Genomic DNA, 26,855 nt, shown 5'->3' on the forward strand with positions numbered 1-26,855 from the left:
CCCCCCCCTCCGCCACCCAACCTCCAGGAAGTCCTTTGGCAGCAGTGTTGAAGCAGCTACAACAGCTAAGAGGAGCATAAGTAAAACTCCAAAACAAGAAACCTTCCTCTTCAATTGGAGGATTGTAGTTCCTGTCGTTTTTTTGTGGGTTTTTTTCCCTCTGTTTTCTGGCTGCCTGAACCAGGTCATGAGCCCATTTATAGAATGTACACTACAGAATGGGTTAAATTATGCCCCAGATTTCTGGAGGATCAGTAAAGAACATCCCAGAGAACCCAAAATGCCAGGCAGATTGCAGAGGATTTGGAAAGAGACTTCTTAAAGTTGTTAGGCACTCCTAGGCTCATCCTTGAGAGGTGCATATGTGGATCTGACCCTAAAGAACACATATAGATGTTTAGTACTGAAATACCAATAGACCACCAGCTAAGTCCCAGACTGGCTAGTGGGTGGTACATATATGGGACTGATCCAAATAACACTGTGGAAATTTTGAAGTTTACTGGTTTCTTAAAAAGATAAATGTACACTCACCATGTGATCTAGCAATCCCATTCCTAGGTATTTACCTAAAAGAAATGAAAACAAGTTCACAAATAAGGGTGCAGATAAGCATGGACAACTAAACTAAAATGGCATTGGTACCTTAGAGGGTCAGAATTTAGCTGAGTCAGTTGCTTGCTGAAACAAAAATATCAACACTCTCCCTAAGATTTCAGCAAGACAGTCTTTGTTTATTTTTTTATTTGGCTGCGTTGGGTCTTCATTGCTGTGTGCGGGCTTTCTCTAGTTGCGGTGAGCGGGGGCTACTCTTTGTTGCAGTGTGTGGGCTTCTCATTGTGGTGGCTTCTCATCGCGGAGCACGGCCTCTAGGCTCGCGGGCTTCAGTAGTTGTGCCCCACGGGCTCTAGAGCGCAGGCTCAGTAGTTGTGACACATGGGCTTAGTTGCTCCGTGTTATGTGGGATCTTCCTGGACCAGGGCTTGAACCCATGTCCCCTGCATCAGCAGACGGATTCTTAACCACTGCGCCACCAGGGAAGTCCGGCAGAGTCTTATATTATTAAAAATGTACAACATACAGTCCAAAATTCCTTGGCATATGGAGAACCTGGGAAACCTTAACTCAGATGGGCAAAGATAATCATGAGACACCAATACTGAGATGACAGATGTGGGAATCATCTGAGAAAGATTTAAAGCAGGTTTTATAAATATGCTACAACAATTAAGGGTGAACTATCTTGAAACAAATGGAAATATAGAATGTCTCAGTAAAGAAATAGGGAAAAGAAAAACGAAATGGGAAATTTGGAACTGAAAAATATGGTACCAGAAAACTCACTGGACAAGCACAATAGCAGGATGGAGATGACAGTCCATGAACTTCAAAGAAGATCAGTAGAAATTTATCCAAATTGAAAAACAAAGAAAAAATAGTTGAAAAAAAAAATGAGAAGAGCTTGAGGGATCTATGGGATGATACCAGGTCTAACATTATGTTTCATCAGACACCGAGAAGGAAAAAAGAAAGAATATGGTACAGAAACAAGTGTTTGAAGAAGTAGTGGCTGAAAACTTCCCAAATTTAGTGCAAGACATAAATTTGTCTTGTAGACTCAAGAGGTTCATTGAACCTTAAGTGGCATAAGCCCAGTGAAACCATGCCCAGAAACAACATAATGGAATTGCTGAAAACAAGAGAAAGAAAAAAAAACAGAAAACTAGTAATAGAGTAACTATTTGAATGAATGTGGATGTCTCATCAGAGACCATAGAGGCCAGAAGGAAGTGAAACAATATTTTAAACATACCAGGGGTGGGTGTAAATCCAGTGAAACTATTCTCCAAGAACCTGCTGTTTTTTTGTTTTTTGAGAGGTCTTCTCTGAAAGCATTGCACATAATAGAAAATTGTTTCTAAGTAAGAGTGCCAGGAAGTTACCCTAGCTGCTTTTGCAAGGCATTTACTTAGTTCATAGTAGGAAGATTGATAAGTTCATTTAAAATGGTAGTTCACTTTCCTTTCTGAATTAAACTTGTCATCAGAGGATGACAGTACAGAGTGGGTCAGTTAACATGATTAAATTAGGGGAAAACCCCAACTATGTTCATTTAAAAAAAACATTGTTTTTAAGGTGGGAAAATTGTAATAAATTGCTGTTTTCGAGATTCATCTTTCACTGACACTTTAAATAACAGTAGTCGCGATGAGAGATGGTTGAAGAGGTTGAATTGCAGAATGTTAGGTAAAGCAGAATATTTAGCATTTATATGTTTTTAGTAGATCAGTCATTTAAATTTATTGTATAACCTCATGAGTTATATCAATCTCACTTCTTTTTTACAGATAAGGTAATAAGTGTGTAGTTAAATTTTTCTTTAATGCTATACTGGAGAAAAAGATTAAAATTCAGAATTTAGCTCTGTTTTAATCACTTTTTTTTTTTTTCTTGCGTTATGCGGGCCTCTCACTGTCGTGGCCTCTCCCATTTGCGGAGCACAGGCTCCGGACGCGCAGGCCCAGCGGCCACGGCCCACGGGCCCAGCCGCTCCGCGGCACGCGGGACCCTCCCGAAACGGGGCACGAACCCGCGTCCCCTGCATCGGCAGGCGGACTCTCAAGCACTGCGCCACCAGGGAAGCCCTGTTTTAATCACTTTTTGCTGCACATGTTCTCAGCATTTGTATTGATATGTCTTTATGAGGCAATTCATTATTACTATAACATAATGAAATGAGGACCTCTTAATGGAGATGTAGTTGATACAACTGTTTATAAAGGACAGTTTGACACTGACAATTGAAAAATCACATATCCTTTGATCTAGCAGTTCTATTCTTAGTATTTACTTACTTAGTCTGCTGTTTGATTTTTTTTTAATTTGACAATATTGTTTTTAACTGTCAGTAACTTTTTCTTCTTCTCTGGTTGCTCCATTATCTCCCTCTTAGCGGCCTGTTCCTTTATGAATGCAGTAGCCTCTCACATATCTTTGAGAATGCTAATAAAAATTTAAAATTTAAGTTCTATTCTCAGCACCATCTGTTTCCCCCATAGTTTAGTTTGTTCAACTTTGTCCCTTGTCACTGATGTTTTTTTCAGATGTCTGGCAATCAGTAATGGTTGGTTTATATTTATAAATGAAGGGCTAGGTTGATTAATCCAGAATATACCTCTGTTGAGGACTTCCTCTGTAGTTGTATAGGCTGTCCCCCCACCCCCCCCAGCCCTCTCTCTGGATTGGCGGGCTTCTCCTTCAGATATCTAGGCAGAGAACTAGTGAGCAAGTCGGGAACCCTCAAATAGCTAAATTAAGAAAGAGGAGGAATTTACCCTGGCGTTGGAACATATTGGTACAAGGCTGTAAGTTGGAAGAACAGAAGGGGAGAAGGCGGGGCCACCCCTAGAAGTGTTAGGCAGTGTGGTGAGGGGAATTTTTTGGTTATCAGAATACCTGAGGAGCACTGCAGGCATTTGGTGGAGAACAATCCTGTGCAAAAATGATTATGCCAGTAGTCTCCTGTTTGAGAAACACTGCTTTAGAGCATTCACTGTGGGATAGTCTCCCTTCCCCCTCCCCTCCTCATCTAGTATCTGTTGTGAAGAACCAGATGCACCTCAGCCTCTCTGCTCTTTGTTTAGTCCCCACATCCATGTAAGGAACCCTTCCCATGCAAGACATGTGCCCACTGTGTCTGGAAAGAAGTCTGTGGTACTTAGGCTAAAAAGTGTGCCCTTGTGTATGGGGTTCCTTAATTGCTATCAGTGGCTGTCCATCCACTCAACTGTGCCTGCCCTTTTCTTTTGTTGGCTCCAGGCTTAGATTTTCTCTAGGAATGCTTTGGGAAATACAGCTCCATGTTTTGTTTCAAGGTTTTAAACATTGATCATAAATTCAAGATTTTCAGTAGGGTGAACTGTTTGGTTCTTTGCACTGGGATGCCTTCCACTGGGTGTCTCCCATTTTATCGTCCCACCACTCCCATCAAAGAAACAGTTAACCTTTTATTCCTTTCCAGTATTCACTCAGTGTTAATAATGCACTAGAAGGTATTGTTGCAGGAGTTGCCATGTATTCTTTAGTTGCAACAACCCTGTAAGAATAGGTAACTATTGCTGTTTCCCATTTAACAGATGAAAGAAACTGAATTGGAGAGGTTAAGTCATAGACTCAGGTTTTCAGGACTAGTTAAGTGGTAGTGTCCAGGCTTTTAACCACTATGCTATATCACTTAATTCTCTGATTCCTTCATAGTGTTCTTATCATCATGCTTTATTTATTTGTTTACACATTTTGGTCTACTCTGCTAGATGTAGTTTTTGGAGGAAAGATAGTGTGTCTCTATTTTCTTCAACATCAACCATCATGCCTGGCCTATAAGCACTCGGCTAATGTTGAGTAAGTTAGCTGAGCACATTTAAAGTTTAACTTTCTTCTTTGATTCAATATAACTAAACTAGAATTTCGAGATACTATTTTGAGAACTAAGGTATTGACTGCATATTGTCATTTTACAGAAAACAAGTGTTTTTATTGACCTAACGATTTAGATGAACTCTTGCTGTCAAATCAGTTGCGTGAGTTATGTGTCAAAATTTAATCATAGGGCTTCCTTGGTGGCGCAGTGGTTGAGAGTCCACCTGCTGACGCAGGGGACACAGGTTTGTGCCCTGGTCTGGGAAGATCCCACGTGCCACGGAGCGGCTAGGCCCGTGAGCCATGGCCGCTAAGCCTGCGCGTCTGGAGCCTGTGCTCCGCAATGGGAGAGGCCACAACAGTGAGAGGCCCACGTACTACAAAAAAAAATAATTTAATCATAAAGAAACCTAACTTGATCCAAATTGTTTTTTAATTTTTATTTTATATTGAAGCATAGTTGATTAACAGTGTTGTGTTAGTTTCAGGCGTACAGCAACGTGATTCAGTTATATACATATATCTATTCTTTGTCAAATTCTTTTCCCATTTAGGTTATTACAGAATATTGAGCAGAGTTCTCCATGCTATTCAGTAGGTCCTTGTTGGTTATTTTAAATATAATAGTGTGTACATGTCAATCCTAAACTCCCAATCTCACCCTTCTGCCCTGGTAACCATAAATTTGTTCTCTAAGTCTATGAGTCTGTTTTGTAAATAAATTCACTTGTATCATTTTTTTAAGATTTCGCATATAAGCAATATCATATGATATTTGTCTTTGTCTGACTTACTTCACTTAGTAAAATAATCTCCAGGTCCATCCACATTGCTGCAAATGGCATTATTTCATTCTTTTTAGTGGCTGAGTAATATTCCATTGTATATGTGTACCACATCTTCTTTATCCATTCATCTGTCAGTGGCCAGTTATATTGCTTCCATGTCTTGCCTATTGTAAACAGTGCTGCAATAAACCTTGGGGTGCATGTATCCTTTCAAAACATGTTTTCCTCTGCATATATGCCCAGGAGTGGGATTGCTGGATCATATGGTAGTTCTATTTTTAGTTTTTTAAGGAATCTTCATACTATTCTCTGTGGCAGCTGTACCAATTCCTATTCCCACCAACAGTGCAAGAGGATTCCCTTTTCTCCACACCCTCTCCAGCATTTATTGTTTGTAGACTTTTTGATGATGGCCAGTGTGACTGACGTGAGGTGATAACCTCATTGTGGTTTTGATTTGCATTTCTCTAATAATTAGTGATGTTGAGCATCTTTTCATGTGCCTGTTGGCCATCTGTATGTCATCTTTGGAGAAATGTCTGTTTAGGTCTTCTGCCCATCTTTTGATTGGGTTGTTTGTTTTTTTGATATAGAGCTGCATGAGCTGTTTGTAAATTTTGAAGACTTATCCCTTGTCGGTAGCATTGTTGGCAAATATTTTCTCCCATTCTGAGGGTGGTCTATTTGTCTATTTGTTTATAGTTTCCTTTGCTGTGTAAAAGCTTTTGAGCTTAATTAGGCCCCATTTGTTTATTTTTGTTTTTATTTCCATTACTTAAGAGACAGCTCACAAAAGATATTGCTGTGATTTACATCGAAGAGTGTTTTGCCTGTGTTTTTCTCTAAGAGGGTTATAGTATCCAGTCTTACATTTAGGTCTTTAATCCATTTTGAGTTTATTTTTGCGTATGGTGTTAAAGAATGTTCTAATTTCATTTTTTTACATGTAGCTGTCCAGTTTTCCCAGCACCATTTATTGAAGAGACTGTCCTCTGTTGTATAGTCTTGGCTGTTTTGTCATAGGTTAATTGACCATAGGTGCATGGGTTTATTTCTGGGCTTTCTATCCAATTCCATTGATCTATATTTCTGTTTTTGTGCCAGTACCATACTGTCTTGATTACTGTAGCTTTGTGGTATAGTCTGACATTAGGGAGCCTAATTCCTCCAACTCCGTTTTTCTTACTCAAGATTGCTTTGGCTGTGCGGGGACTTTTGTGTCTCCATACAAATTAAAAAATTTTTTATTCTAGTTCTGTGAAAAATGCCATTGGTAATTTGATAGGTGTTGCATTGAATCTGTAGATTGCCTTGGGTAATACAGTTATTTGGATGATACTGATTCTTCCAATCCAAGAACATAGTATCTCTTCCCATCTGTTTGTGTGATCTTTGATTACATCAGTGTCTTATAGTTTTCGGAGTATAGGTCTTCTGCCTCCTTAGGTCAGTTTATTCCTAGGTATTTTATTCTTTTTGATGCGATGGTGAATGGGAGTGTTTCTTTAATTTCTCTTTCTGATCTTTTGATGTTAGTGCATAGAAATGTAAGAGATTTCTGTGTATTAATTTTGTATCCTGCCACTTTACTGAATTCATTGATGAGCTCTAGTAGTTTTCTGGTACCATCTTTAGGCTTTTCTACGTATAATATCATGTCATCTGCAAAGAGTGATGGTTTTACTTCTTTTCCAATTTGGATTACTTTTATTTTCCTTCTCTGATTGCTCTGGCTAGGACTTCCAAAACAATGTTGAATAAAAGTGGTGAGAGTGGACATCCTTGTCTTATTCCTGACCTTAGAGGAAATGCTTTCAGCTTTTCACCATTGAGTATGATGTTAGCTGTAGGTTTGTTATATATGGCCTTTACTGTGTTTAGGTAAGTTCCTTCTATGCCCACTTTCTAGAGAGTTTTTTATCATAAATGGGTGTTGAATTTTGTCAAAAGCTTTTTCTACATCTATTGAGATATCAGATGGTTTTTATTCTTTAATTTGTTAATGTGGTGTATCACACTGATTGATTTGTGGATACTGAAAAATTCTTGCATCCCTAGGATAAATCCCACTTGATCATGGTGTATGATTCTTTTAAACTATTGTTGGATTCTATTTGCTAGTATTTTGTTGAGGATTTTTGCATCTATGTTCATCAGTGATATTGGCCTGTAATTTTCTATTTTGTGGTATCTTTGTCTGGTTTTGGTATTAGGGTGATGGTGGCCTCATAGAATGAGTTTAGGAGTATTCCTTCCTCTGCAATATTTGGAATAGTTTTGGAAGGATAGGTGGTAATTCTTCTTCTCTAAATATGTGATAGAATTTGCCTATAAAGCCATCTGGTCCTGGACTTCTGTTTGTTGGGAGTTTTTTAATCACAGTTTCAGTTTCAGTGCTTGTGATTGGTCTGTTCATATTTTCTATTTCTTCCTGGTTCAGTATTGGGAGATTGCACTCTTCTAAGAATTTGTCCATTTCTTCCAGGTTGTCCATTTTATTGGCATATAGTTGCTTGTAGTAGTCTCTTATGATCCTTTGTATTTCTGTGGTGTCTGTTGTAACTTCTTTTTTTTTCATTTCTAATTTTGTCAATTTGAGCCTTCTCCCTTTTTTTTTTTTTTTTTTGATGAGTCTGGTTAAAAGTTTATCAATTTTGTTTATCTTTTCAAAGAACCAGCTTTCAGTTTCACTGATCTTTTCTATTGTTTTTGTCTCTATTTCACTTATTTCTGCTCTGATCTTTATGATTTCTTTCCTTCTACTACCTTTGGTTTTGTTTGTTCTTTTTTCTCTAGTTGCTTTAGGTATAAGGTTAGGTTGTTTATGTGTGATTTTTCTTGTTTCCTGAGGTAAGGTTGTATTGCTATTAAGTTCCCTCTCAGAACTGGTTTTGCCACATCCCATAGGTTTTTGGATTGTTGTGCTTTTGTTTTCATTTGTCTCCAGGTATTTTTTTATTTTTCTCTTTGATTTCTTCAGTGATCTATTAGTTGTTTAGTAGCATATTGTTTAGCCTCCATGTGTTTGTGTTTTTTACAGTTTTTTTCTTGTAGTTGATTTCTAATCTTACGGTATTTTGTTGGGAAAAGATGCTTGATCTGATTTCAATTTTCTTAAATTTACTGAGACTTGCTTTGTGGCCCGGCATATGATCAATCCTGGAGAATGTTCCATGTGCACTTGAGAAGAAGGTGTATACTGCTGATTTTGGATGGAACACTCTATAAATATCAATTAAGTCCATCTGGTCTAATGTGTCATTTAAGGCCTGTGTTTCCTTATTGATCTTCTGTCTGGATGATCTGTCCATTGATGAAAGTGGGGTGTAAAAGTCCCCCAGTGTTACTGTGTTACTGTTGATTTCTCCCTTTATGGCTGTTAGCATTTGCCTTATATATTGAGGTGCTCCTGTGTTGGGTGCATATATATTTACAATTGTTATATCTTCTTCTTGGATTGATCTGTTGATCATTATGTAGCATCCTTCTTTGTCTCTTATAACAGTCTTTATTTTAAAGTCTATTTTGTCTGATATGAGTATTGCTACTCCAGCTTTCTTTTGATTTCCATTTGTATGGATTACCTTTTTCCAACCCCTCACCTTCAGTCTGTATGTGTCCCTAGATCCAAAGTGGGTCTCTTGTAGACAGCCTGTGTACAGGTCTTGTTTTTGTATCCATTCCATCAGTCTATGTCTTTTGGTTAGAGCATTTAATTCATTTACATTTAAGGTAATTATCAATGTGTATGTTCCTGTTTCCATTTTCTTAATTGTTTTGGATTTGTTTTTGTAGGTCTTTTTTCTTCCCTTTCTCTTTTGCTCTCTTGTGATTTGATGACTAACTTTAGTGTTGTGTTTGGATTCCTTTTTTGTGTGTGTGTATCCATTGTAGATTTTTGGTTTGCAGTTACCATGATGTATTGATATAGCAGTCTATATATAAAAAAGATTCTTTTAAGTTGCTGGTCTTTCAATTTCAAATGCATTTCCAGTAGCCTACATTTGTGCTCTCCTCTTCTCACAATTACTGGTTTTGATGACATATTTGTGTTCAGATGTTTTCCTACCTTTACTTGATGTTGCCTTTACTGGTGAGCTTTTCCATTTAATTTTATTGTTTCTAGTAGTGGCCTTTTCTGATTAGATAAGTTCCTTTAGCATTTGTTGCAAAGCTGGTTTGGTGGTGCTGAATTCCCTTAGCTTTTACTTGTCTGTAAAGCTTTTGATTTCTCCATCAAAACTGAATGAGATCCTTGCTGTGTAGAGTATTCTTCATTATAGCTTCTTCCCTTGCATCACTTTAATATATTGTGCCTTGTTCTTTTGGTCTGCAGAGTTTCTGCTGAGAAATCAACTGATAACCTTATGGGAGTTCCCTTGTATGTTACTTGTTGGCTTTCCCTTATTGTTTTAAATATTTTCTCTCTGCTTTTACTTTTTGTCACTGTGATTACTGTGTGTGTTGGCATGTTCGTTGTTGGGTTTATATTGCCTGGGACCCTGCATTTCTTGGACTTGGATGACTTATTGCCCATGTTATGGAAGTTTTCAGCTATTATTTCTTCAGATATTTTCTTAGGTCCTTTCTCTCTCTCTTCTCATTCTGGGACCCCTATAATGTGAATGTTGGTGCATTCATTGTTTTCCCAAAGGTCTCTTATACTGTCTTCCTTTCTTTTCATTCTTTTTTCTTTACTCTCTTCCATGGCAGTGATTTCCACCATTCTGTCTTCCAGCTCACTTATCTGTTCTTCTGCCTCAGTCACTCTGCTGTTGATTCCTTCTAGTGTATTTTTCATTTCAGTTATTGTATTGTGCATCTCTGTTTGTTTTTTAGTTCTTCTGGGTCTTGTTAAACATTTCTTGTATCTTCTCAATCTGTGCCTTCATTCTTTTCCCAAGATCTTGGATCATCTTCACTATCATTACTCTGAATTCTTTTTTTTTGGTGGATTGCATCTTTACTTCACTTAATTGATCTTCTGGGGTTTTAGCTTATTCCATCATCTGGGACATATTCCCCTGCTGTCCAATTTTGTCTAACTTCTTGTGCTTGCTGTTTCTGTTCTGCAGCCTGACAGATTGTAGTTCTTGCTTCTGCTGTCTGCCTTCATCTAGTGGATGAGCCGCCTTCTCTCTTGTTGCCAGTCCCCCAGGCTGTGAAGACTGACATGGGGCTCAAGATTTTCACTCCTGCGGGAGAACTTCTCTGGTATAATTATTTTCCAGTTCATGTGTTGCCCACCTGGTGGGTGGCCTACCATCTTGTTGTTGCTTTGTCTTTGGATGTAGGGTATCTTTTTTGGTAGGTTCCAGAGGTTGTTTTTGTTTTTGTCAGTGGTTGTTCAGCAATTAGTTGTGATTTTGGTGTTTTTGTAAGAAGGGGTGAGCCTTCTACTCTGCTGTCTTGCTGGCAAGTCAATCCAAATTTCAATTTCAATCCAGTTTTCTGTACCATTTCCTGGAAATGTATTTAAAAAAATTTTTCTTGCTGTATTGAAAATACATTAGAAGTAGTCCAGATGACTTAGATAATTCCTTTAAATTTTTGCTTAAATATTTCCAGATGCATACAGAATAAGGTTTTGTTTTTCATTTTCTGAATCTGCAAATTATGCAGTATGGTTCTGTCAAAATAACTGTTATTCTATCTACAAAGTATAAGAGCAGAAATAATTTTTAACATCTTATGAAAACTTAATTTACCTGTCATATTTTCATTGGGGATTTCAGTTTGTTGAATTAAATGGGAGTAAATATACCACACATGTGATTACAGAAGGATTTTTAATACTGAAACAGACTCTAGTCCTCATTTATTAAAAACAGTTCATTTACGTACTTATAGTTCTAAAACTGAGAAGAAATGCTTTTGTAAAACAACTCTAGAAAGCTTTTGGAACAGAATATATGTGGGTAAATACCATTCATTTTATTAAATTTGTCTTCTTACTGATCTATATTGTAGAAAGTTAGAAATGTATTTATATGTAAGAAGTTCTGTAAAACCTTGCCATTTTAGTAGGCTAAGCATTGAAAGATACCGCTTCTATCTTTGTCGCTTGTTATACAATTTGTAGAAAGTTAATAGCTTTAAGATTACTGCTTTGTAAACCATACCACATTTCACTAATTACAAGTACTACAGAGATTTTATTTATAAATAACAATATATAATTTGAAAACTATTCTTCATTTTAGTAACAGAAATATGTTACATTTTTGTGACTGAAACTCTATTATTGAGGACTTGTGATGTACCAGACTGTGGGCTAGTTGCTGGGAATATAAGTTTGAACAAGACAGATAAGATTTCTGCACTCATCAGACCTAAGAGTTTAGAAAGAAAATCATACATTAAATAAATAAAAAAATATTTAATTACAGGTTGAGTAGAGTTATAAAGCATAGACTACTACAAAAGTATATATTAGGAGAATTTATCCTAATTGGTGCTGCCAAGGACATAGAAATTCTGCTCCTGAAGGATGCATATGAATTAGGTACACCAAGGTGGTGGTAAGTTGGGGGGAGGACTTTGCATCAGGACAGGGGAAGGATTGGTGTGGCTAAAGCTACAAAGGGTGGTGCAGATTGTTTAACCTAGTAGTGTATTTTAAAGGCTCACTGGCCATAAAATTTACATTTTAATTAATTCCTTGTAGGTGAGAAATATATCACTCATAAGAAATCTGTATATATGTAGGAGGCTCTTGTATAGTCTGGGCAAGAAATGATGATGACTAGGATTCATGTTATTTGATTCCAGAAATAATTTGGAGATAGAATCTACTGCTTCTTTGCTCCAAGTTAGTTTCTATTCCTACTACTTACATACTTTCAAATATTTTTGCTATTTTTTGGTCCATTTTTCTTCCTCTTTTGCCATTCTCTTTATTCTTGTGGGTTTTCATTTTTTAACCTTTATTAATACTTTGCTGCTGTTTTAATAGAGATTCTAAAGGGAAAGACTATAAACTCAAGTAGTCAATCTACCATATTTAACTGAACCCTACCTCCCACTGATTTGAAATGTCACCTTTCACATATATTAACTCCTATTTAGTTATTCAAGATTTCTCTGTTGTTGTGCCAGTACTGCACCAGTTTAATTTATAGTGTTTTTATACTTAATAGCACAGGCACCTCCTTTACAGTTATGCTTTTTTCCAGACGTATTGGTTGGTTTTATGTATTTTCTCTTTCAAGTAAATTTTAGAAAAACATTACCCCAAAATCCTGTTGGGATTTCTTTTTTTTCTTTTTCTTTTTTAATTTATATTTATTTTTGCCTGCATTGGGTCTTCATTACTGTGCCCGGGCTTTCTCTAGTTGCAGTGAGTGGAGCTACTCTTCATTGCGGCACCCGGGCTTCTCATTGCGGTGGCTTCGCTAGTTGCAGAGCATGGACTGTAGGCCCACAGGCTTCAGTAGTTGTGGCTTGCAGGCTCAGTAGTTGTGGCTTGCGGGCTCTAGAGTGCAGGCTCAGTAGTTGTGGTGCACTGGCTTAGTTGCTTCATGGCATGTGGGATCTTCCTGGACCAGGGATCGAACCCATGTCCCCTGCATTGTCAGGCAGATTCTGAACCACTGTGCCACCAGGGAAGTCCCCATCCATTTTTTGATTGGGTGGTTTTTGTTTTTTTTTTTTTTTTTTTTTTTATATTGAGCTGCATGAGCTGTTTGTATACTTTGGAGATTAATCCTTTGTCAGTTGCTTCATTTGCAAATATTTTCTCCCATTCTGAGGGTTGGCTTTTTATCTTGTTTATGGTTTCCTTTGCTATGCAAAAGCTTTTAAGTTTAATTAGGTCCTTTTTTTTTTTTTCGTTACTCTAGGAGGTGGGTCAAAAAAGATCTTGCTGTGATTCATGTCATGGAGTGTTCTGGTTATGTTTTCTGCTAAGAGTTTTATAGTGTCCGGTCTCACATTTAGGTCTTTAATCCACTTTGAATTTATTTTTGTGTATGGTGTTAGGAAGTGTTCTAATTTCATTCTTTTACACATAGCTGTCTGGTTTTCCCAGCACCACTTATTGAAGAGACTGTCTTTTCTCCATTGTATATCCTTGCCTCCTTTGTCATAGATTAGTTGACCATAGGTGTGTGGGTTTATCTCTGGGCTTTCTATCCTGTTCCATTGATCTATATTTCTGTTTTTGTGCCAGTATCATATTGTCTTGATTACTGTAGCTTTGTAGTATAGTCCGAAGTCAGCGAGTCTGATTCCTCCAGCTCCATTTTTTTCCCTCAAGATTGCTTTGGCTATTCAACGTCTTTTGTTTTAAGATTTTTTTGTTCTAGTTCTGTAAAAAATGCCATTACTAATTTGATAAGGATTGCATTGAATCTGTAGATTGCTTTGGGGAGTATAGTCATTTTCACAATATTGATTCTTTTAATCCAAGAATATGGTATATTTCTCCATTTGTTTGTGTCATCTTTGATTTCTTCCAATAGAATGTTATAGGTTTCTGCATGCAGGTCTTTCTCCTCCTTAGTTAGGTTTATTCCCAGGTATTTTATTCTTTTTGTCGCAGTGGTAAATGGGATTGTTTCCTTAACTTCTCTTTCTGATCTTTCATTGTTAGTATATAGGAATGCAAGGGATTTCTGTGTATTAATTTTGTACCCTGTGACTTTACTATAAATTCATTGATTAGCTCTAGTAGTTTTCTGGTGGCGTCTTTAGGATTTTACATGTATAGTATCATGTCATGTGCAAACAGTGACAGTTTTACTTCTTCTTTTCCAATTTGGATTCCTTTGATTTCTTTTTCTTCTGATTGCCGTGGCTAAGACTTCCAAAACTGTGTTGTATGATAGTGGTGAGAGTGGACATGCTTGTCTTCTTCCTGATCTTAGAGGAAATGCTTTCAGTTTTTCACTATTGAGAATAATGTTTGCTGTGGGTTTGCCATACATGAGGCCTAATGTCTTTTTAAGATAGTAGACTTTTGAAAGCCTTTTTAATTTCTTCTATTATGATCTGTTTTAATTTTTACCTCTTTTTCCTAAATTTCAGTAATTGACATTTTCCTAGAAAATCTCTACTCGACTGGATTTTACAATAACGTTGTTCACTGTGTTTTCTTTTGAATCTTCTTCATGCCTGCAGTTACTTTCTCATTGCATTCCTAAGGTTGTTTGTGTTTTCTCTTTTCTTAATCAGACTAGCCAAGTATCAGTCTCTTTTTATTGGACCTTTGAAACAGCCAGCAGGGATTGATCAAATCTGTGGGGTTTTTTTTTCTTCTTGGATTAATTTCTGCTTTCTGTTTTAATTTTTTCTATTTTTGAATTTCCCATTACCTTGTAAATTTTGTTCTTTCATGATCCATAGCAGGTTTCTCATAGTTTGCCCTTTTCTAGTGGGAAAATTCTTCAGTTTGATCCCTGATATTCCCACCCCCAACCCACCCTATGATTTAATCTTTTTCTTTCTTTTGCTCTTTCTTTTGTTTTAATCCCCTGGTAGATAATAAGTCTGTTTCTTTGGCAGTTAATATTTATTTGTTGAATTTGGTGAGTTGCATTCACGCTTTTAGTATTCATGTGTAGTGATCCTTGATGTGTAGTAATCATATTTGTAATTGAAAGGTCTAGATTAAATATATTAAATTTTCTTCAGTTTAAATAGGAACCCCATTTGTATGTCATTGAATCTGGCTTCTGATTAAAGAGTCCATCCTCCCGTAATTAAGGAGGAGGAGTGGAACTTGTAGGAAACTTACCTTCTGAGTTTTGGGACTTTCCTTTCTTTCCTGGAATCTCTGAGTAAATTGGGACACTTCCCTGCTTCTCTGGCTCCAGCTCAGCTTTCCAAGGATCCCACTACAGAGAGCTTCCTGTTTCATATATTAAGCTTTCACATACAAGAGTTGCCTTGTGGTAGTCCGTGTCTGAGTGGTTATTATAATTTAGTTAATGTTTTTTAAATTTATTTACTTTATTTATTTTTTTGGCTACATTGGGTTTTCGCTGCTGCATGCGGGCTTCCTCTAGTTGCAGTGAGTAGGGCTACTCTTCACTGCAGTGCATGGGCTTCTCATTGCAGTGGCTTCTCTTGTTGCAGAGCATGGGCTCTAGGCACACGGGCTTCAGTAGTTGTGGTTTGTGGGCTCAGTAGTTGTGGCTCGCAGGCTGTAGAGTGCAGGCTCAGTAGTTGTGGTACATGGGCTTTGTTGCTCCATGGCATGTGGGATCTTCCTGGACCCAGGCTCGAATCCGTGTCCCCTGCATTGGCAGGCAGATTCTTAAACACTGTGCCCAGGCAAGTCCCAGATATAGTTTATGTTTTAATATTTTATGAGGTTAATTCTCTCTCACTGCTCTTTGTTGTAATTTTCTCATATTGTTTATTTTTTTCATATGCTTTTAGGATGATTTAGTTAAAAAGAACTGTTATATATTTTTTTGATAGTTAATGTTATTAGATAACTAATTTATAAGCCAGTGAGTTGGCTTGTGAGGGGCAATTATTTCTTCACCCTGTCCCATAACATCCCAATAAACGAGGGAGATTGGGATTATGCCAGGTGTTCGAACGTTATTAATTTTATTCATGACGGAGTATGGAGTAAAGGTGTTAGGGCAGATCCTTGCATGTCTGGGAAGTTATGCTAATGTTTGACATCCTGGTGTAACCAGAGCACCAGGGTGGGTTGTTCCACACTCACCCACCCCCTCACCTAACCTCCTCACCAGTTCCTGTCTGCTTTTCCCACCTGTCAACTCTGCGACTCCCTAAACCCAAATAGTTTCCATTCAAAAGGGGAAGATATGGAAAATAGCAAGTCCCTTCACCCCAGCTCTCACCTTTGGAATTAAATAGCCTGGAACGGGGCAAGTGAACTAAGTTAGGACTTTTTGACAGTAAACATTAAGAATAACATCTGAATTCAACTCCAGAAAAGAGTGCTACCAGGGGAAAATCAAGTCTTAGCACATATTCTGAAACTGCCTGTAAGAAAGGGCTAGGGAATGATCCTCTAGGTACGAGCTCTAAGAGCTCTGGACTCAAAGGGGCTTCAGCTGGCCTACTCTGGGCCTGCAGAACCAGATGACCTGTGGGCTGTCTGGCAAGCACACTGCAGTCTGTCTGTCTCTGTCTCCCATGAGGTCCTTCAGTTCCATCGCAGTGTACTCCCCAATGTGTTATACAGTTGAACCTTGAACAACAGCACCCACCCTCCACACAGTGGAAAATCCCCTTATGCTGTCTCCACGGTTCCATGTTGGCAGATTGAACCAACAGCAGATGATTAGTACTGTAGTACATGTTTACTGACAATAGTCCACACATATGTGGACCTGAGTAGTTCATATCCATGCTGTTCAAGGATCCACTGTAGTTGTCCTTAAAGCTCTTTGGTTTGAGGAAGTGTTTGGCATGTTTACTCTTCTGACTGTAGAGGAGGTGTGTCACCCGATGGCTGTTGGGAGACTTCAGGAGACTGGGTTAGGTCTTTGGCTGCTGACGGAGGTGTTGCTGAGAGCTCCCACTTTGAGCTTTGACCACAGGGCCAGCTCATTCAGGGCCCCCTGTTAGCACAGGTACTCTCTCTTGCCACAGACCCATGTCCCATGGCAGGCTGTCTCAGCCATCCAGCAGGGTATCAGTGAAGGGCTTGCAGACACCCTTGAAAGGATTACTAGTGTTTCGGAAGATCTAGCAGATAGGAGCCGAAAATCTTGCCCATTAAGGAATAGGTATGCCAGCCTTCAGCTCGAAGTGGGTTTTCAGAGGCACAGATGGTGTCCATAAGTTTCATCCTATGCACATAGTTGTAGCAATTCTGACTTCCTTGGGTTTCCAGCTGTTGCAGTCTTGGACCATCTTCCACAAGGAGTCAAGGTTTGTACTTGATATCCCAAAGTCTGGACAGTAGAATATCAGTCTCCTATTTGAAAATTTGGGGGGCATGTGCCCCTCAGGGACATAAGGTCCCCTTCAAGATTTCATTGCGAAGCTCATGATTTACTTCTTCACAAAAATAAATGGCAGTAAAAATACCAGATTCCTGTTGACCTTCACCAGCACAACATTCACTCCAGACTGGCCTCCCTAACATGTGTAGAGCTGCATCAGTTTACCCCACTGCCCTGCCTCCTCAGCCCAAGCTCCCTGGAGCTCCCCAGCCAGGCCATTTCCTTAGTGGAGGGAAGACCAAGCCAGACTTGGCCTGAAAACATGGTTATATAGGGGGTCTACTGTATTTTTATTAAAACTCCATTAAGTATACTAATTAGTTTGGGAATGTTTGGCAACTTTATAATCTAGATTCCCTTTTCAGGACATGGGATACTGACAGACTTACTAGTTTATAATTAAATTTCACATAGTAAAGAATCAGTAACAACTTACAGAGGTCTTCAAAATAACCAAGGGTATATTTCACAATCTCTGCCACTTTTCTTCCCACTTAATTAAGCACATATATAAAAATTCAAACGCCGCAAGAACCAATAGAGAAGATACATTTAAAAAAAAAATCTTCAGTACAACTGGAAATTTGAACACCAGCTATATATTTGATGATACTAAGGAATTACTGTTATTTTGTTAGGTGTGCTAACAGTATTGTTACATTGTTTAAAAAGAGTCCTGATCTTGTAGACATAAACACTGAAATATGACCTCTGGGATTTGCCTCAAAGCTGTGTAGGTTAGAAAGTATATGGGGGTATGAAACAAAATTGGCCATGAGTTGCTAATTGTTAGAGCTGATAATTGTTGGGTGTGTTATTATCTCCATTTGTGTATGTTTGGAATTTTCCGCAATAAAAATAAAAATAAAGACATACATAGAATGTCAAAGGAAAGAAAAAAGTACTCATGAAAAGTAGAGTTAACTACTGTTTATAGCCATAGGGTAAGAATACTTCTACAGATTGTTGATTCTGTTGTTCCCTGCCCAGAGTACACTTTGGACTTCAAGCAAAATTATGAAGTAAACTTTGCTTATATTCTTTATTTCCTAGTGTCTTCTTTCTTCATCTTACCTCAATATCAGTTTTCCTTCTGCTTGTTGTAAGTGCACATTTTTCTCCTGTTTACCTCTTTACTTCCAAAATTGTTACTCATTTATACATACTGAGAAGGAGACCTAAAGATGAACCTGTTTGAATTAAAGTGCGAGAGAAAAATACTTGGGAGAGAGTTCAGGGTTAGAAGTCAGAGAATTGTTCTGATATTTGAGCATTTGGAAAAACTGATAGAAATGGGAGAAGTTTGTTGGAACATTTGGGGAAAAACTTGTAGGAGTCCTATATGAAAAGCACTAACTGTTGATTTTATTTTAAAAATTGCCAGTCTTGGGGCTTCCCTAGAGGTCCATTGGTTAAGACTCTGCACTTCCAGTGCAGGGGGTGCAGGTTCAATCCCTGGTCAGGGAGCTAAGATCCCATATGCTGCATGGGGTAGCCAAAACAAATAAATAAATAAAAATAAATAAAAATTGCCAGTGTGGAGATAGGGGGAAGTAAAAGCATCACACTAGTACTATTCTAACAAAAATAAATAATATATAAAATGGGTAAATTAAAAAGTAGCAATATTAGCACATTACCCAGAAATACAGCTGTGATTAAAAGAAACAACAAATTCAAAGTAGTTGCTTCTGTAGAATAGGATAAGTTGGGAAGGAGGCTGACAGCATGGGACAGAGAACTGCTATATTTCATTATAAGCCACTTAGTAATACAATCTGACTTTTGACAATGTTTTGTTTTAATAAAAAATAAAAATATTAAAAACAAACTGCACTATTAGTAGACTTATTCTAAAGAAGCATCAAGGGAAAATAAAATTAATAAAACTAATCTGAATAAAATTAAGGCTATGATATTGAATGAAGTAGGGGTCTAGCTGTACCTTCTTCATAGGCATATCCAGTTGTCCCAAATTCATTTTTGAAAAGACTGTTCTTTCTTCCTTTGAATTGTCTTGCCACTCTTGTTGAAAATCTAATGACCGTAAAGTGGATTTATTTATGGACTCTCAGTTATATGTCTTTATGCTAGTATCACACAGTCTTGGTTACTGTTGCTTTTTAGTCAGTTTTGAAGTAAGTGTGAATCTTCCAGCTTTGTTCTTTTTGAAGATTGTTTGACTATACTGGGTTCATTGCATTTCCCACATGAATTTTTGTATCAGCTTATATAACAGTTTCTACCAGAAAGGGCGAGGGGAGCTGAGATTTTAATAGGGATTGCATTAAACCTGTAGATCAATTTGAGAAATATTGCCATCTTAACAACAGTAAGTCTTCTGTAGAATCCATGAATATGGGCATCTTTTTATTTATTTAAGTCTTCTTTAATTCTTTCAATGATGTTTTGTAGTTTCACGTAAAAATCTTACAGTTCTTTTGTTACATTTATTTCTAATGATTTTTATTGTTTTAATGCTATTGTAAAAGTAATGGTTTAATGTCATTTTCAGATTGTTCATTGCTGGTGTATAGAAATACAGTTGATTTTTGTATTTTGACCTTCTATCTTGCAACCCTACTGAACTCATTTATTTAGTTCTAATAAATCTTTTGTATATATTCCTTAGGATTTTCTATATATGAGGTAATGTCATCTGCAAAAAGAAATAGTTTTACTTTTTCATTTTTCATCTGGATGCCTTTTATTTCTTTTTGTTGCCTAACTGCCATGGCTAGACCCTCCAGTACAGTGTTGAGTAGAAATGGCAAGAGCAGACATCCTTGCCTTGTTCCTGATCTATGGGAAAGCATCCTGTCTTTCACCGTTAAGTATGATGTTAGCTATGGGTTTTTCATAGATGCCCTTGAGGAAATGGAAATTCCCTTCTATTCTTAGTTGAATGTTTTTTATCATGAAAGGTATTGGATTTTGTCAAATGCTTTCTCTGTGCCTATTGAGATACCATGTGGTTTTGTTTTATTAATACAGTGTGTTACATTGATTGATTATCATATGTTGATAAACCACCCTTGCACTCCTGGGATAAATTGTACTTGGTCATTGTGTACAATCCTTTTCATTCGTTGCTGGATTTATTAAAGGTTTTTGCCTCTGTACTTGTAAAAGATATTGGCTGTAGTCTTCTTGTGATGTCTTTGTCTGGATTTAGTATCAGGATCTCACAGAATAGTTGGGAAGTGTTCCTTCCTCTTCTGCTTTTTTTTGGAAGACTTTGCGAAGTAATGGGTTTAGTTATTGAATTCACTGGTGACGTCATCTGGTTCTGGGCTTGTTGGAAGTTTCTTGATTGCTCTTTTTTTTTATTGCTCTATTACAATTTTATATTTCTTCTTGAGTAATGTTTTTAAATTTGAAAAATAAAAAACAAGTATAAGGTTCTAAGTATGCCTTATATAGTCTGGTAAACCCCAAATTGCATGTAAAAACCTATCCTGCTGCTAATTCATGGAAAGTCCATTTGAAATTTCTACTATTCAACAATTCAGTTCTTTAAATGTGACTTTTCAAAAGAGTGTTAATTGATAATGTCTTTTTACTTGAATTATTTTGTAGTTGTATTTCGTAATAGCTTGGAATTTAAGGTTTGCTTTTTTTTTTTACTATTGTTTTTATCTCAGCAGCAATGCAGCAAGTGTTGGATAACCTTACGGAGCTGCCCTCATCTACAGGAGCAGAAGAAATAGACCTAATTTTCCTCAAGGGGATAATGGAGAATCCTATTGTAAAATCACTTGCTAAGGTATATTGGTTTATTCATAAGATAACTAAATTATTTTTTTAAATTGTTTTTACAGAGGTCTTTTCAGATTACTGTTTTAGAACCTGCTTAATATACCTTAGGCTTTGTTAGCAAATAATAACAGTTAACAGCTAATGAGATCTTACTGTACACAGAAGTTAGACCACTTTTGCCTTTTCTATGCTGAATTTAAAGTTTTAGGGAAATAATAACTGAACAGTCGTATTATAACGGAGGTCTGTGGAAAAGATTCTCGTCCTATCTCTGTTTTCAACAACAAGGTACTGACTTTCTTCTTTTACATTGGCCCATGTACCTGTTTTTTCATTTCAGTTCTTGACTTCCTATATATAGTACTTTTTGAAATCCTGTTTTTTCTTGGTAACCCTGACATTTTGAGTCTGTTTCCATAATCAACTCCCTAGTAATCTTTTTAACTCATCCATAAATATATTTTTACAACCATTTTTTTGGCCCAGTTTCATTTCAATTACACTATTTCCCTGTAATAATTTTTGTAAATGTCACTGAAGCTTAGTGTATTAACTGTTTCACAACTGTGCTCTTCCATTCTTCAGATGATTCTTCCTTTCAAGAACCTGTGCCATATACCCTCTCTGACTTTTTCTTTTCTTCCCTTTTATTTCTCTTACAAGACTCAATATAGTTCCCTTTGCTATACAGTAGGACCTTATCATTTATGTCTCTGACCTTTTCTTCATGTAGCCATCTTGTCATTCCTAAAATGTTGATTTCACCCTCTCCTGTGATCATTTTTTAGCCATAGTCTCTTACTTGTCTTCTTTTAAGAGTTCTGAAAAATCATACTTTTTGCAAAGTGTTCTATTAGTAGGAGTGAGTTAATGATGCAGATTCTTCATTTTATTCATCAGTGTAATCATTCTAAGGTCATATGACATAAAAGCTTCGGTTTCTGAGTAGAAACTTATCCACTTGCAGATCACCCAACTAGAATTTTTATTTTAGTCATTTTTGATTGTAGTCTTTCAAAATTTTGTTAGATATTCTTTTAATAATAATATTATAAGATATGATTTTCCTTCAGATACAAGCTTCTTGTCACAAATGTCAGTCACTATACTGTGTTGAGATAAAGTAATAGTTTCAGGGTCTGTTGAAATAAGTAAGGGCTGTTTAAGCCTGTTAATTAAATTGCTCGCCCTGAGCTCTTATTGCTACTTTAAAAGTAGTGTTTACTTCTCCCTTGATATCATACTTACTGTTGGTTGTCAGTTTTTATTGCCAGTGTATCTATTATACCCCATCCCCATGTTTATTTAATTTACAGCTTTTAGATGTAGATTTCAAAACTGGATAATATTATGTAAGACATCTTACAATGTGCTTATTGTTTATAAGGGTTTTTAAAATATACCGTTTCATCTTTGCAACAACTTTATTAATTGAAAACTAAGTTTTAAAAATAGAAAAATTATTTGCCTACGGTCACTTAGCTAGTAAATGACAAAAATATTTAGGCCAGATCTTGTTTCTTCGAATTCTGTGCTCTTTCTACCACAGCACAAGCTGTGTTTATGTGTGTGTGTGTGTGTTTGTGTGTGTGTGTTTGTGTGTATTCTTAAGAATTTCTGTGCGTAAAAAATGATTCACTTTTGTGTCACTGATATTGGTCTTTCAGAAGATTATCTTGTTCACTGTTCTTAACAAGTGAAATGGCTGGATGACTTTTGAGCAGCTGAAGTGCTACTGTAATCTTTTGATGATAAAATTGAAATTAGGAAGAGAATCACCCAGTAGTATCCAATATTCAAGGAGCTTCTCAAAAAATAAAAGCAATAGTAGTTGGGTATTCCTTACATTGAAGGCACAGAAATCCCAGGAGGAAGGGAGGACCTTCTTCCAGGAAAGAGATAATAAGTCACAGCAGGCCAACACTCCCAGCACAAGTAGGGAGAAAAATGGATAAATTGCTGAGGAAACAGTGAGCCAAACATTGCTAGACCTGTGGAAAGGCAGGAGCATGTGACTAATAATCATGAGAAAAACAACAGAAGCAGTCCCATAGATGACCCTTTTATTAAAGTTTATAGACAAAGATTTTTAAATAACATCTTTTTAAGTGATACCTTGTTTTTGGAGGCTTGAAAAAATATTTTTTTAATTAATTTATTTATTTGGCTGCACTGGGTCTTAGTTGCTGTGTGTGGGATCTTTAGTTGTGGCATGCGAACTCTTAGTTGCGGCTTGTGGAATCTAGTTCCCTGACCAGGGATCAAACCCCTGGCCGCCTGCATTGGGAACTTGGAGTCTTAGCCACTGGACCACCAGGGAAATCCCTGAATAGCATATTTTTAATAGAAGAAAAAAGTGGGAAAAAATGAAGACATTTAAAATATTACTAGAAATCAAAAACAATCAAATGGTTATTCAGGGACTCAAAAATACAATATCTGGTTAAGAGCTCATTTGATGGGTTTAATATTGGGTTGGCAAAAAAGTTCATTCGGTTTTAAGTAAAAATAAAAGACATTTTTCATCTTCACCAGGACTTTTATTGAACAACATATTTGTTAACCGAATGAACTTTTTGGCCAAGCCAATAGAAGACTAAACACAGCAGAAAAGAAGATTAGTGAATTTGAAGACAGGTCAACAGAAAACATCTAAACCAAAATTCATAGAAAAGTATGTCTGGAAAAGACAATATGTGAGGCATTCTCAAAAAGATCAAATACACATGTAATTAATATCCCAGAAAGAGGGAGAGGGGGAATGGGACAGAAGAAATAGTTCAAGACACAATGGCCGAGAATTTTCAAACCTGGTGAACAACAGCATCAACTGGTAGATTCAAGAAGGCAAGTGAACCCCCTGGCAGGGAAAATACAAAGTAAAACATTCCTCAGAATATCACAAACTCCTGAAAATCAAAGATAAAGTGAAAATTTGTAAAGCAACTGGAGAAGAAAGACACATTACGGAGAAACCCTAAGACTAATGGTTAGCAATAAAACAGGAACTATGGAAGTCATAACAGAGTGGATTGAGATCCTTAAAGTGCTCAAAGAAAAACACTGCCAACCTCAAATTCCCTTTTGAGGGCTTCCCTGGTGACGCAGTGGTTGAGAGTCCGCCTGCCGATGCAGGGGACGCGGGTTCGTACCCCGGTCCGGGAAGATCCCACATGCCGCAGAGCGGCTGGGCCCGTGAGCCACGGCCGCTGAGCCTGCGCGTCCAGAGCCTGTGCTCCGCAACGGGAGAGGCCACAACAGTGAGAGGCCCATGTACCACAAAAAAAAAAAAAAAATTTTTTTCAGCAAAAGCAACCTTCAGAAATGAAAGCAAAATAAGGATTTTCTTTTCAGACAGACAAAATCTGAGAAAAATTGTCTCTGTTTACTCAACAATAAATGCAAAAGGAAGTTCTTCAGGCAGAAAGAATGACAGAATAAAGGGAACATTAGTGAGTAAATATAAAATAATACTGATTTTTAAGATGAAATAATAGTAGTGTCTTGTGACATTTATAGCATGTATATAAATGAAATATGTGCAGATGATAGCCCAAAAGGAAGGACTTAGTGATTCAGACAATTGTAAGATACTCTCATTATTCAGGAAGTGGTAAAAGTAATGTCTTAAGGTTGTATAAAAAGTCAGGGATGCGGAGCTTCCCTGGTTGCGCAGTGGTTAAGAATCCACCTGCCAATGCAGGGGACATGGGTTTGAGCCCTGGTCTGGGAAGATCCCGCATGCCACAGAGCAACTAAGCCCACGCGCCACAACTACTGAGCCTGTGTGCCACAACTACTGAAGCCCGCGCACCTAGAGCCCATGCTCTGCAACAAGAGAAGCCGCCACAGTGGGAAGCCTGCGCACTGCAACCAAGATTAGCCCCCGCTCGCTGCAACGAGAGAAAGCCCACGTGCAGCAACAAAGACCCAACACAGCCAAAAATAAAATAAATTAAAAAAAAAAAGTCAGGGATGCATATTGAGATCTCTAGGATAGCCACCAAAAGTAAAATTATAAGAATGAATAAATTCCACCCAAGCTGTAAGGGAGAGAAAATAGACTTGAATTACCCTCACTCCAGAAACTAGAAAAGTTAGCACAAAGGTGGAGGATGGTGACCATCTTCAGACATGGGACAACAGGCAGCACAGGATTGTGATGCCTGAGAGAAAGGAAGGAAATGAGGTGAGCATTATGAAACTGTCTGAGGGTAGTTTCCATGCTGCAGTGCAGAAAGAGGAAGCACAAACAGCCCAGCAGTCTTAGTAGAGCTTGGCATTTGGGGAGGTGGAGGTGACTGGAATTTGTGTAGCAGAGTATCAGGGAGGAGGAAGCTAAAGAGATTTGCTTAGGGGTGCCCTCAAATCTCTGGCTGAGTGCTGATTGTGCATATGTGAAGCACAGCTCTAGAGTCCAAGGAAAGACCCACTGGAAAGCACAGTAGGCCAAACAGTTTCCAGGGCTCAGAAGGGATGGGGAATAGCTTAGTTGGCATTCCCACCACCCTGAGTGGAAAGTCCTCATAACATGCGGGACATTGGGTAGAGCTCACACTCAGTTTGTTATAACAGACCTAGGAAACTAGTACAGATTACAGCAAAATCAAACTGAAAATAACAGAGTTACTCCCCAGATCCCTAAATATATGGAAATTAAACAGCATACTTTGAAATAGCCATGGGTCAAAGGAGAAATCACAAAGAAACATAAAAAATATTTTGAATTGAATGAAATGAAAATACATGTCAGAACTTGTGGGGTGTAGCAAAGCAGCACTTAGAGGGAAATGCCTATATTAGAAAAGAACAATATTTAAATCAATGATCATGTGTACACCTTGAGCAAATAGAAGAAGAACAAATTAAACTCAAAATAAGCAGAAAGTGGTAAATAATAAAGTTGAGTGAATATAATAAAGACAAATAGAAAAAAATCAGTATAACTTAGTATATTAATACAATTGGTAAACCTCTAGCTAGACACAAATTATCAGTATCAGAAATGAAGGAGAGGACGTCGCTACAAATCCAACAGACATTGGAAGAATAATAAGAAATAATGTGAACAACTTTATGGTAATAAATATGGTAACTAGGTGAAGCTAATTTCTTGACAGATGCAAATGACTAAAACCTAGATAAGAGTAGATAACCTGACTAGCACTATATCTGTTTTTTATAATTGAATATTTGCAGTTTAAAACTTGAAGCTCCACGGGCTTCCCTGGTGGCGCAGTGGTTGAGAATCTGCCTGCCAATACAGGGGACGTGGGTTCGATCCCTGGGAAGATCCCACCTGCCGTGGAGCAACTAGGCCCATGAGCCACAACTACGGAGCCTGCACTTCTGGAGCTTGTGCTCCGCAACAAGAGAGGCCGCAGGAGTGAGAGGCCCACACACCGCGATGAAGAGTGGCCCCTGCTCCCCGCAACTAGAGAAAGCCCTCGCACAGGAACGGAGACCCAACACAGCCAAAAATATATAAATAAATAAATTAATTAATTAATTAAAAAAAAAACCTGAAGCTCCAGCCTAGATGGCTTCAAAAGAAAATTCTATCAAACATTTAAGGAAGAAATAATACCAATTTTACATGATTTCTTCTAGAAAAAAGAAAGAGAAGGGAACATTTCCAATTTTGTTTTACTAGTCTTGGTGTTACCCTGATAACAAAACCAGCTAAAAACAGTTCAGTTAAAGAGAACTACAGAATAGTATCCCTCATGAACATAGACTTAAGTTCTTAAGAAAATATTAGCAAATCAAATCTCACAACATACAAAAAGGATAATACCTCATTACCAAATGAGTTTTGTCTTAAATATACAAGCTTCTTAACATTTGAAAACCAATAAATGTTTGTCACCATTTTAATGACATGATAAGCAAAATCATTTGATCATGTTCATAGTTGTGGGAAAAGCATTTTACAAAATTGAATGTCCATTCCTGC

The 26,855-nt window shown here is 37.4% G+C and overlaps 1 protein-coding gene and 1 pseudogene across 2 annotated transcripts in view; one reads left to right on the forward strand and one right to left on the reverse strand.

Annotated features, from left to right (window-relative positions):
- The window catches only part of PALS2 (protein associated with LIN7 2, MAGUK p55 family member), a 104,107-nt gene that overhangs the window by 33,318 nt on the left and 43,934 nt on the right, over nt 1–26,855 (forward strand). The window contains exons 1-2 of one of the 2 annotated variants that reach the window (XM_007466063.1): nt 16,213–16,219; nt 20,785–20,906. In XM_007466063.1, coding sequence (XP_007466125.1) covers nt 20,790–20,906 — 117 coding nt within the window. In that variant the 5' untranslated portion in view covers nt 16,213–16,219; nt 20,785–20,789. Of the gene's footprint in view, nt 1–16,212; nt 16,220–20,784; nt 20,907–26,855 lie in introns of those variants that run through there. The other variant, XM_007466062.1, reaches the window with a different exon arrangement.
- On the reverse strand, nt 16,092–19,121 carry LOC103090959 (uncharacterized protein C1orf43 homolog pseudogene; annotated as a pseudogene).

The sequence above is a fragment of the Lipotes vexillifer genome, unplaced genomic scaffold (genome assembly GCF_000442215.2).
Source record: "Lipotes vexillifer unplaced genomic scaffold, Lipotes_vexillifer_v1.1 scaffold150, whole genome shotgun sequence".
Classification (NCBI taxonomy): domain Eukaryota; kingdom Metazoa; phylum Chordata; class Mammalia; order Artiodactyla; family Lipotidae; genus Lipotes; species Lipotes vexillifer.